Source organism: Panthera pardus, unplaced genomic scaffold (genome assembly GCF_024362965.1).
Source record: "Panthera pardus isolate Hobbes unplaced genomic scaffold, ASM2436296v1 HiC_scaffold_19, whole genome shotgun sequence".
Classification (NCBI taxonomy): domain Eukaryota; kingdom Metazoa; phylum Chordata; class Mammalia; order Carnivora; family Felidae; genus Panthera; species Panthera pardus.
The window spans coordinates 16,191,989-16,204,740 of record NW_026526754.1 but is presented as its reverse complement, the minus strand read 5'-3'; the positions used below and the strand labels follow the sequence as shown (position 1 = coordinate 16,204,740).

Here is a 12,752-nt window from a genome sequence, read left to right as displayed (position 1 = left end):
GACGGCTGTGCCGTATTAGTGTCCTTCGAAATCACAGTTCAGGCTGGTGTTCCACACGTCCTGTCTGCAAATTCCCCAGCCTTGGATAAAAATCATACAGGGGTCTTGGCGCCACGAGAATTGCAAACTTCATGTTAACTCGATCTGGGAAACTTTATCCTAATTAGGTCTAATCTCTGTCACCCTATCAACATCAAGTCAGAAAACATACACCTGGGCCACAGCCCTCGGCCCTACGGTCAGCACTGGGTACAGGTTGAACAAGCATCTGTCAGGCAAATGAATAAATGAAGGGAGGAATGATTTGGGTTCTCCCAAGGCTCCAGGCTGTCGAGTGGAGACAGGATAGGTTTTGGCATCAGCCAGAGTAGGGTGTTGAATCCTAGTTTTGCTGCTGGCTGTGCGTGCTCCGCGGTGAGAAGGGAGGCAGCCCAGGGAAGGTGGCTGCATTCATTTCTCATTACCGTAAATTACCACACATAGTGGCTCCAGAAAAACAGATTTATTCTATTTCTTTCTGGAGATCAGAAATCCAAAATGGATTTCACTCGGCTAAAATCAAAGCGTTCCTTCTGGAAGCTCCAGGGGAAGAACGCATCTCCCGATCTTTTCCAGCCATCTAGAGACCGCCCACATTGCTTGGCTTGTGGTCTCTTCCTCCATCAGCAAAGTCAGCAGTGTAGCATCTTTAAATCTCTTTCTGGCTCTTCCACCTCCCTTTTCTATCCGTAAGGACCCTTGTGATGACATGGGGGGCCACCTGGACAATCCAGGATCTTCTGTCCATCTCAAGGTCCTTACCTTAATCACATTTGCAAAATTCCTTGGCCATGTAAGGTTAAGTACTCACTTTAGGGATTAGAGCACAGATTGTCTGCAGGAGGTCACTCTCCTGTTACCACAGCAAACATGAGCCAGAGGCTGCGCTTACCAGATTTGCCCAACAGCAGTGAGAAGCGCCCCCATTCCTCCCCAGGATGCTACAGATAACACATAAAATGTATTCCCTAGGGAGGTCCCCCCCAACCACGAGCATAGTGGCTGGTTGTGTTCTTGGGAGGGACCTAGCTCTGCCTGGGAGTGTCTCACTGGTCTTTCCCTGGCGGGGCAATGGAATGGTCTGGGCTCTTCCGAGGACTCCTTTTTGTTGTTGTTGTTGTTGTTGTTGTTGTTGTTTTGAGGGAGAAAGAGGGAGAGCATGAGCAGGGAGGAGGAGCAGAGAGAAACAGAGAGAGAATCCCAAGCAGGTTCCATGTTCATTGTGGAGCCTGGCGTGGGGCTCGATCCCACCAACCCTGGGATCTTGACCTGAGCTGAAATCAAGAGTCGGATGCTCAACCGACCGAGCCACCCAGGCACCCCCGCCCTAGGACTCTTTGGTTTTTGTCAGAGAGTGTCAGCTCCACCCAGCTTGGTTGAGTGTTCATACACATGGATGTGCCCTTCGTCAAAAGTCTTTGCTTTAATGGTCACCTTGAACTCAGTGCTCCACACCACCGATCAAATCTTGGTTGGAAGAAATACCATTCAAGGAGACCCACTCGCCTCAGAGATGGGCCGCCCAATGACACCTTTAAACTCTCTGTAGGTTAAGCCAGACTACATCCTTTTGGTCCCAAGTTATCTGCTTTCACTAAATTTTGCTTTATTTTGGTGCTACTAGATGACATTAGGGGTACACTATAAGAAAAGCATCACAGAAATAGCTACACGTATTACAACAATATTGTTGAGGGCAGTTCATTGCGTATTGCATACATGTCTTATGAGAAACCGCAGAGAAATATTTCCCTGGTCTCAAAACCCAGTACTGGGTACGGTTTCCCCTAGTAACTGGTTTGTTTCCTTCAAATGAACACTAGCTTGCATGGCTGGTTGTTCTTCCCTCTTTGCACTCACTATTGGGAAGGAAAAGTCCGCAGCAAAACTTTAGGACGTCAGAGTCTGCATTATGGGCACGGACTTCTCTTCCTACCTCCTCGTCCCTTCCCCCGGTTTGCCTTCACATGTTTCACTCTTTGGATCTTTACCGTGATAGTGTCTAGAAGCCCTGAATAAAGCATGACAAGAACTTTTGTTATTTCCCAAGGTTTTCTTCCCTTTTGTGAGACAGACACGTGCCCCCGATGCACGCCTCTTTGTTCCAGGAACAAACTCAAAATGGAAAAAAAAAAAAAAACAAACATCAGAAAGAAAACATCAGCAGTGCCAATGTTTAAACCCTGGCTCTCAGCAGAACGGGGTCCGGCACCACTGTAAAAAGGGGAGCTTCTGTTGTTAATCTGAAAACCAGTCTCTGGCACTTGGTATGCTGAGCACACGGAGATCATAAATGCCAGCATTCTAAATGGCTTGCTTGCTGTTAGGAGATTCACTGGCACTGAAATCCATTTCTTTTCTAAGGATGTTTAGTTTTTATTATATCTTTACTCATGGTCAAAAGACATCAGCAAATTTGCTAAGGTGATTGAAGATATTCCTTAAGTTTCAAGACTTTGCCTTCACGTTTTTGTACGTGAGTTCGTCTTCTTGGAGAGCAAAACAGAAATGCGCTTTATACTGCATGAGGTTTTGATAGTTGTAGAAAGCCCAGATAAGGAAAGAATGAATGTTAGCGGAACCTCCGCGGAAAACATCTTTATGGATAGACCCAAGCGTATGAATTCATTTCTGAGCTCGTCAAACCACAAAATCACCAATACTGAGAGCAAACCCTACTCAAGGGTGTATCAGGAGCTTCTCTTTTTTAATCTCCAACCCATAGAATCCAGAACACAGAATGTATTCAGTAAACACTTGTTGAATTAATGAGTTATACCTCTCATGCTCAGAAAGACTAGAGCTCTACTCTGATTCCAGTAGACCGTGATGGGAACACAGTGCTTACCACGTGGCAGGCGTGTAATACGGACTGAGTGCCTGGGGCTGAGACACATCCAAACCATGGAAAAAATTTCTGCCATCCCTGAGCTCTAAGGCAGCAACTTTGTATTTCCATTATTTCTCCCCTTACCAAAGCCACAGCTGACAGGTGATATTAGCAGTTTCGCCTACTCGCACAGACATTCTTAGGTTTATGTGTGATGCCCAGCGTGCTAATACAATCTCCATCCACCTCTCCCACTCAAGAAAATAGATCAGAACACAAATGAATAAGGATGTCATTAATATGGGAACAACCTAGAATCCATGGCAACTTATTGAAGAAGTAAATCATCCACCATTTTGGTGTTTCGGATCATACCGGTAGTACGTGACTTATAAGCCGTTGCACAATGATCGACATAATAGTCCATTGTGACACCAAGACTGAAACCATCCCTGAGACCCACGGAGTCCTAACATGCCATCTCGGAGACTTTTCAAACTCCAGAGGCTCATTCTACCCCCAGCGCAATCATCTATATGAGCCATGCATATGTGCTTCATCCAGAACCACAGAGATCATCCCTACTGATGGACAATAGTTCACATAAGAACCTCACTGTCAACTGGGTATCAGTCCACCTTCACCATCACGATACTGAGGAAGAGGACACGCAACCAACCAACTTACCACACCACCACCAGCTGAGTGCACCAGCACGGACATTCCTTCTCGGAGGTTGGCAACTTCGAAGAGCATCATATAGGCTGTGACGAAGTTCATGGGGAATGCGGCAGCCTCTGAGAAGCTCATGTCATCTGGGATCTTGTAGACAAATTCCACTGGCGTGCAGACCACCTCTGCCCAGGCATTGTAATTGACAAATGCCATGACACGGTCCCCGATCTGGGCACGAGGAAGCACATGGTTAATGGAAGCTTCCTACTCTTTCCTGAAAGATTTCTCAAATACTCTTAAGAACCTGATGAAAACTATAGATTCCTTCCCAGAAAGAAAGCCCAAACCCTCAAACATGCACACCCTCACCGGCCTCCCAATTCCAAGGCATTTGCGGATGCTGTGAAGCCCATCTATGAAAACTTGCCAGGAGTCATAGAAGCCAGGTTCTCCATCTGCCTTCTGAAGCTTTCCTATACAATGTCACCACATCACACACCGTGGAATACTGGTGTCAGAATCTCATTTGACCAACTCAGCCTCTCGTCCTATCTCTGTTTTGGAGTGGAGGAAAACTAAGCCATAAGGCAGTTTACACGGGCGGGGCTAGGTTATCTCCTCTCATCTGTTTTCTGCCACTCCACATGGACTCCCTGCCAGGCTAGTGCATTGGGATATTTGCATCAAAGCCTAGCACCGGATTACCGATCACAGTAGAGGTGAAACGTGGTGCATCAGAAGAAGCCATGGAAACCTAAGTGCAGGAGACTGAACAAGAACAGCCAAACTTAGAGCAAACTAGGGAGATGCCGCCAGGTATGAAGAATAACTAACCTTTTTTGGACATGTGTTATATGTCAGGCGTTGTCCTAGGGGTGTCACATGTGTTTTTGGTTGTTGGGTTTTTTTTTTTTTTTAATTTTTTTAATGTTTATTTTTTTTGAGAGAGAGAGACAGAGCGTGAACAGGGGAGGGGCAGAGAGAGAGGGAGACACAGACTCTGAAGCAGGCTCCAGGGTCAGCACTGTCAGCACAGAGCCCGACACGGGGCTCGAACCCACGAACCCTGAGATCATGACCTGAGTCGAAGTCAGACGGTTAACTGACCAAGCCACCCAGGCGCCCCGGGTGTCACATGTTTTAACTCATCTAATCTTTACAAACCGCTATGAAGGCATGGCTGAATGCGTGTTCTTTTCACCAGTTTTTTACATAGCCAGACATCATGCAAAAAAAAAAAAGAACTGGGGGGAGTGGCATTCTTCCCTTTAAAGTCGTTCAGGTGATATGGTAAGCTTTTTCATAGTATATCATTATTAAAGGGAAATACAACTAAGTGAACTGATATTGATGACTTGTATGAGCTGCTCAGTGCTGGTTAAGCTGACCCACTCTGCTATTTGGTGTTAGTTGCTTGTGGTCTATGACTTTCAAATGCAGTATTCAAATTGCTGTGGTCGTAGCGAATTTTCAGTCAGTGAATGGCTTTCATACACATGTGCTTTAGTTTCATATACTTACAATTGAGCCTCCTGTTTTATTTTCTCTTAGCTTAGCATTTCTCTTCATCCCCTCCTCAACAAACAACAACAAAAGCCTCCTCTGAGATGGGTGTGTAAGAGCTCGCATTGCAGATGAAGGATTATAGATTTTACAGACATTTATATTGAGGCCAAGAGACATGAAAGCACCTGCCCAAGGTCAAGTAGCTAGGGAGTAGCTGAGCCAGGAGTTGAGTCTACCAAGGCTGACTCTAGATACGAATGATTAATTCATCACACCTGAGGTACATGCTACAGAGACCTGTTTTTCTAAAGGTGTCTACCAAGGAACCTACCACTTTTGGGAATATTGGTGTAACTCTTTAAGTCTCCGTTTCTTCAGCTGTAAAATGAGTACGATGGTAGGAAAGGGTCCTCACAGAGACGAAATAGCATAACACACATGCCGTACTCTTGGCACGGGGCATGTAAAGCGAGGAAAGACGATCATTGTTGACTCTTTGAGAGAACAGATGGGTTCCTGGCCTCGTGGAACTCCCAGCTCAATGATCACACACTGAATACAGACCTATTTCACGAACTAGAAGGAATGGCTGTCTAACGAAAGAACTGACGGAAAGGAAAGGCTGTTCCCTGGCGGCGAGTGTCCCAGTCCCTGGAAGGGTTGAAGGCCAAATGATGATTGTTGAGAGTTACCATCTTACATGCAACTGCTTGGGCCAGAGGATAACCAAGGTCTAACACTGGCATTCTCTTTTGCACTGAATCATACAAACCGAAGACCCAAAAATACCATGGAGTAGCTGATGACCCCCAGTGTCCACACAGAGGACAATGAAGAGTAGTTTAACCACCTTGACAGGGCTGATCACCCTGTCACAGGGCTGACTGCTCCAGTCTCTTATTCGGCTTTGCTCCATGAAAATGGCAAGAGTGGCTTAGCCATCACATCAGCCCTAGCCTGAGTCCAGACGTAGGCAGCTCTTTTGTTGTTGTTTGTTTTAAATATCCAGTTGACCTCATTATTTGATTTTGTTAATAAAAAGAAGTTCGTCCTGGGCGGTTGAGCCCAAATTATTCCTTTACCACCGTACCTCTGGAGACAACTTTTCAAGCCTCCCTTGCAGTGGATCAAACCAACAGAGCTATTCAGTGCATTGTTTCACGAAATCCCATCTCCAACATGATTGAAAAAACTAAATCAGAATTCCAGGGGGCAAATTAGTACTGGCTTTCCCCCAAGCCACACCCTGACTGGAAACCTGTAGGTGGCTTCTTTCATTTGTTTGTCCAGCTGGAAGACACTGGAGGGAAGCGGGGGTGAGGGGTAGGGTGCTGCCACTGGTTATATTGCTTACCTGGGGACAGAAAATGCAAAGCCATATGAAAGAAAGGAAAAAGTGCATTTACTTCTTTCTTAACACTTTTCTGCTCGATTATCTGGAAACCAGTGGCAAAATGATGAGTGGGATGAGACTTTCAGACATTCGTCACAATGAATTTGGAGCATACTAATACTCGCAGAGTATATTTGAGACTGAGCAGCAGTCTCAAATTCAATGCCAAGGGCTTTTTGGCATTCCATTTATAGGATTTTCCTTCCTGCATTTAGCCCTGCAGCATTTGCAGGTTGGGAGCAGGGGCGAAGAACATGGGACTGTAAGAAGAGTCGGGTCCAGATTCAACTACCTTCGCGTTGACCTCACAGGAAACAACCGCACCCTTCTGAACTTCATCTCCAAAGGGACAATAGCAGTATTTACCTCGCAGCACTGTGGTAAGGCTGAAAAAGAATGATTTGCCCATGTTTCTGGTTATGCCGGGTTCTCACATGTTAGCTCTGTTCGTTTCTCCCTGGGGAAGCCCTTAAGTTATGAGCGAGAGCTCTTGTATCTGATTGGCATTGGTTTTCCTCACTCCAAACGGCTGCGGTTTTGTGCGATTGATTTGCCCACAGTTTTTCCGTCATTAGAGACCGGATTCTGTTTGATTTGCATTACCGTGGTAGGAAGGGTCATGTGTCTTTTCATCGACTAAAAATTTTTTATTATAGAGAATTGTAAACACTTACAAAATAGTCAGAAAAATATAACCCTTTTTATCCGTTGCCCTATTTCCAAAGCTGTCAACCCACGGCCAATTCTGCTTCATTGACAGGTACTTCTACCCTTTGCCTTTAAAATCATCGTTTAAAAGTGTCACCTCCCCAGTGTCTGAGATAATGGTTTATAAAAGATGACTTAAATGCATCAGTTAAGTAGATACCTAAGGGAACCAAATTATGAAATACAGAGGCTATTTCTCCCCAGCTGCTATGTTGTGTCGTCGATTTTTGCACCTGAGGTACGGGGGAGATGGGAGCCATGTGCAGGGTGAGGGAGTATGCCCACCTGGTTGACCCGAGGCGACACGGTCTTGTTCAGCTGTATTACATGAAGAAAAGGGAAACTTTCGTTTCCTGGGCCACTTCCCAGACTGTTCCCAGGAGCGACCAAGATGGTGCATGAGAAATGCACAGGGTATGTGGAAAATCTATTATTTATAAACACTGTTAAAAAAAAAAAAAAAAAAACCCTAACAATAAGACAACAGTCCTAACACACACATGTTCTCGCAAACATTTTTTGCCTCATCTTTTCTGATCGCAACAGATTCCAGATAGGTATGACTTCTTCCGTCATTAGCCAGAACATTACCTCGTATCCTTTCACGCTGTCCCCCAGAGCTTCCACGATCCCAGAACACTCAAATCCTGGCACCAGGGGAGTCTTAGGAGGGTTATCGATGTTCCCTTGTCGTACCATCAAGTCAATGAAGTTTAATCCACTGTGAACGACAAATTGGAAAAGAGAGACATTCAAAATGAGAGCCAAGAGAACACAATAACCTGACTTTTCTTCCATTCCCTTCTCGTCCCTCCTTCCCTTGCCCCATTCCTCCCTCCTTTCTTTTTTTTTTTCTTTTTCCTTCCTGGCAAAATATGCCTAATATTAAGTCATTTGGCTGGACCTCACTAATAAAGCAAAACAGTTATCTCTCTAGATAAGGGATGCTTTCCTGGCAGTTAAAATAGCCATCGCAGAGGTGGCCTTCCAATTCAAAAGACCGCCCCTTTGTCCCCTCAGAGCCTGCTTAATCTAACAACATGTACTAAATAGCCCAGTCATTAGCCACGCTAACACTTTATCAAGGGTAAAGAATATACTAGCAAGAAGTGATAAGAAGACACAGGGAAAGCAGCCAGACATAATGGCCATCAGCCAATCTACTGAGAATCAGAGAGAAAAAAAGACCAACTTAAAAGGTCTTGGAACAGGGGCGCCTGGGTGGCGCAGTTAGTTGAGCGGCCGACTTCAGCCAGGTCACGATCTCATGGTCCGTGAGTTCGAGCCCCGCGTCGGGCTCTGGGCTGATGGCTCAGAGCCTGGAGCCTGTTTCCGATTCTGTGTCTCCCTCTTTCTCTGTCCCTCCCCTGTTCATGCTCTGTCTCTCTCTGTCCCAAAAATAAATAAAAAAATTTAAAAAAAAAAAAAAAAAAGGTCTTGGAACAACTGTCACACATCAGTCATCACAGAAACTCCTAGCAGCACTGTGCCATATACAGCACCCATAATGGCGAATATGAATGCCAGAGAGACTACGTCTAACGGGGGGACCGTAACTAGAAGAAGTGAGATCAAACGGATAGACCAATGGATATGGTAATACTGGAGAGACTGTGTTGAAAATCTTAGTTCTCTCTGGATGAGAAAAGTGATTAGTCGTTTCTATTAACATATTACTTTTGAAATAGGAAAGTTATCATTAAGATATATTAAACCACCTCCTTGGAAAACCATACACTTGATTTTCGTGAGAATAATGCCAATGCTCCAAACTGTTGTCTTTTTTTGAGAGCTACTCTTGGAAAGTGCATTGAATACTCATTAACTAATCAAATGAGAAAACACATCCCAGTGAATGTGTATTTTTTTTCCACCGGATGCTCTAATGTACTTCCTGTTTTCATAAGCCACCATCTTAAGAAAGTCTGGGGTTATAGAAACCAGACTCTTCCATGTGGCCCATTAGCATCTGGCCACAGCTTCTTTTCCAAGCAAGACTGCTCGAACTACCTTTAAAACACAGCTTGTCCATTCCTCTCTCCACTTCTATGGAGCCAAGGAAACATCAAATTGTACCTATGGCTCCTGGCCTCCACTCCTCAGTCCCATCCACAGAGAATGGATAATGGCGAGGAGGGTGACTTCCTTGAAAGGTGGGCTCAAAAGGAGCCACCTTCCCAAGGTTTTGCTGCTCACACATCAGGCAAGTTTCACAACTGCCCCGGCTGAAGTATCGCTGATGTGTGTCCCCCTTGAAGGCAGCTGCATGCCTCGTATTTCTTTGCTTCCGGAGTGTCCGGCATGCACCAGGCCCGCAGCAACATAGCAGGCACTCAAGAAAATCTGCTGAATGGAGTAATACGTGTGAGTATTCAAACACAGGTGCTGCCAGATTGAGTACTAACTCCAAACTGGTGCAGCCACGCTGGAAAACCGTATGGGGGTTCCTCAAAAAATTCAAAATAGAACTACCCTCTGACCGAGCAATTGCACTACTTAGGAATTCATCCAAAGGATACAAAAATGCCGATCTGAAGGGACACACACACCCCAATGTTGATAGCAGCGCTATCAACAATAGCCAAATTATGGAAAGAGCCCAAATGACCATCGACTGATGAATAAATAAGGAAGATGTGGTATATATGATGGAACATTACTCAGCAATCAGGAAGAATGAAACCTTGCCATTTGCAACAACAACGTGGGTGGAACTGGAAGGTATTATGCTAAGCGAAATAAGTCAGAGAAAGACAGATACCGTGATTTCATTCATATGTGGAATTTGAGACACACAACAGATGAACATAGGGGAAGGGAAGGAAAATAAGATAAAAACAGAGAGAGGGCAAACCATAAGAGACTCTTAAATACAGAGAACAAGCTGAGGGTTGCTGGAGGGGAGGTGCGTAGGGCAGATGTGTTAAATGGGTGATGGGCATTAAGGAGGGCACTTTTTGGGATGAGCACTGGGTATCGTATGTTAAGTGATGAATCACTGGGTTCTACTCCCGAAGCCAAGACTATAATGTATGTTACATAGCTTGAATTTAGATTAAAAAAAAAAAAAAGTGTCCAAGGGATGCTCAGAGTAACAGACACATTTCTGAAATGTGCATGGAGACTCCCAAAGATCTACTTTAATGGTTAACAGTTCTGAGGGTCATTGATTAACCAAATTGTTCTCCAGTAGCGTGGCCACTTTCTTAAGAGCTTGGAGAGGCCCTGGGCACCATTTCCAATGCCATCACTTCTCCCTCTGTAACCTTGGACAAGTTCCTCAGCCTCTGTAAGCCTCCATTTCTTCGTCGGTAAAGAGGAGGCTTATGATAATACCTGTCTCGCAGGGGTGTCGGGAAAATTAATGACAGTTAAACACCTAAGCATAATGCCAGGTACAGAGTAAGTTTCAATAAATGCTAGCATGTAAATCTGTATCTTAAGAAGGCGCAGTACGTGACACGTTTTAGGAAGACTCCCACGAAATAAGATAGTTTCAGAGCTGCGATGGGCAAACCTCTGCTATCCATGAACTTCACTTCTGCGAAACAGCCCATCTTCCAACAAAACCAAATAAATAAAGCATCGCTGTATAACAATAAAAGGAGTTTCTACGTCCCAAATCAAGCATTTCATCTCGGTTCACGCATATTTTAGCTCACTGTATTTTCCTCTGTGTGAATACCTCTGGTTTCCCAAGACCCTGATGGAGAAATGCCAGAAGAAATTCCTTAACAGTCCTGTACACGTTCTAGTCCCCTGGAGAAGGTTTCATCCTAGACACTTGTGATGCTCTTAAATCGGGCTGCCTTCAACCCCCATCCAGCACGAAGTGGGCACACTGATTCCAAACTGAGAGCCAGCTACTCCATTCCAGTGAGAAGGGCGAAGTAAGACTGACTTAGCCACCCGTCTTCAGGAAAGGAACGTGAAGTGGGTATATGTCCCAGGGGGCGGGGAACGGGTCAGTGTTTATCTCCACACAAAGAGGTGGTGAACAGTTGTTAATGGAGTACCTTGACACGTCGTACCAAACCCGTGTCAAGGTCCCTGCCCACGCACCTGCTCCTGGTATGGATAAAGCTCGCATTTACTGAGGGTTCAATTTGTGGCAGGAGCTGTGCTAAGTGCTTTACTTTTGTCATTTAAGACTCAGCAGTACTCCTAGGAAGTATGAACTGTCACATCTATTTTTCAGCTGAGAAAACCAAGGCTAAGCAAGATTAAGTAACGCCACATCTTTAGAAACCGTCAAAATCAGGCTTTGTATGCGAGCCACGTCCAGAACTTGAGCCCTGACATACAACGCCGTGTTGCCCATTTCTGGGAACTTCACTCACCACCCTTGCTCAAGCGACACATCCAAGGGGCCACGATTATAACTTCTTCTCTCTCTGACAGCTGATTACAGCCCTGGTGGGCCCAGTGTCGGAGGAGTGGCCATTCCTGACCTAAGCAGGAATCCATCTCTTCGTCTGAAATAAATAAGCTGATCTAAGAATTGGGTGTTCTCTCAAAAACTCTGAACTGGGACATACGCACCACGAAAACAACTCATCACCATCAAGGACACGGAAAGATAAAACTAGGGACCTAGTGACCTGTGCTCCGGGGAAGCGTAAGTTAAAAAAGCCGGTAGGTAGGGAAATGAAAAGAAAAGAAAAGCAGAGGGAGCAACTCAACGACCTGTCCCAGGGTGGACTTACGGATGCCATCGCCACGTTGCCGAGAATGCCAAGTGCTTGGTGAAGCCCAGGCCCAGCACGCCTCCTACCCCCTGATTGTCAAGAATTCCTTTGCTGCTCCACACCTGTCTTTAGAACGTCTTTGTTTGAGTTATGCGTGTGGTCACTATCTCATGAAACCAAAAGATACACACAAAAACAAATACCATAATCAATAACCCTAAGTCATCCACTGGACAGACATTACTGACCTCATTTTTTAAAAATATTTTATTTATTTTGAGAGAGGGAGAGGGAAAGAGTACGAGCAGGGGAGGGGCAGACAGCACAGAGCCTGATGTGGGGATCGATCTGATGAATCGTGAAATTGTGACCAGAGAGAAATCAAGAGTTGGACGCTTAACCACCTGAGCCGCTCAGGGGCCCGCCCCAACCTCATTTTGTTTTTTTTTTTTAGAAAATACCTGTAACATCGTGTAGAGATTATATTATTTGCCCAAGGCCTTGCACACAGTGAAGAGTGAAGCCACGGGCTTAAACCAGAGTCTAACACTTCTTTTTCCAAGCAATATGCCTTCTTAATTATAGTTTCTAGTATTCTCTAAGATAATCTGATTTTACTTGGAAATTGTTTTGGGATGGCAATGACTGTTTTCATGACCCGGGCTCACATAGTGGGTAATCTTCAGACATCTCTCTTACCTAATACTTATATGGCTCTTGAACATTTAAGATTATTGCAAAAAAAAAAAAAAAAATAGTTCTGGCAAGTGCTTCATATAATGTTCTGCTAGGTAGTCGTATTTTTCTCAAAGATTAGTATAATTTAAATAAATAAGGCCTTAATTTTTTCCTCTCATACTGTTACTCAGAGCCTGTGTTTACAGGGTTATTATTGAGGGGCACCTGGGTGGCT

General features: G+C 44.9%; 1 protein-coding gene and 1 non-coding gene across 2 annotated transcripts in view; one reads left to right on the top strand and one right to left on the bottom strand.

Moving 5' to 3' along the window:
- The window catches only part of VAT1L (vesicle amine transport 1 like), a 148,699-nt gene that overhangs the window by 116,954 nt on the left and 18,993 nt on the right, over nucleotides 1-12,752 (bottom strand). Inside the window, exons 2-3 of the mRNA XM_019413114.2 lie at nucleotides 7,743-7,872; nucleotides 3,557-3,772 (exon numbers count right to left, since the gene is read on the bottom strand). Of these exons, the coding sequence (XP_019268659.2) occupies nucleotides 3,557-3,772; nucleotides 7,743-7,872 (346 nt within the window). The remainder of the gene's footprint in view (nucleotides 1-3,556; nucleotides 3,773-7,742; nucleotides 7,873-12,752) is intronic.
- On the top strand, nucleotides 4,719-4,878 carry LOC128778225 (small nucleolar RNA SNORA15). Its single transcript, XR_008423639.1, has one exon. It is a non-coding gene; the product is annotated as a small nucleolar RNA SNORA15 (small nucleolar RNA).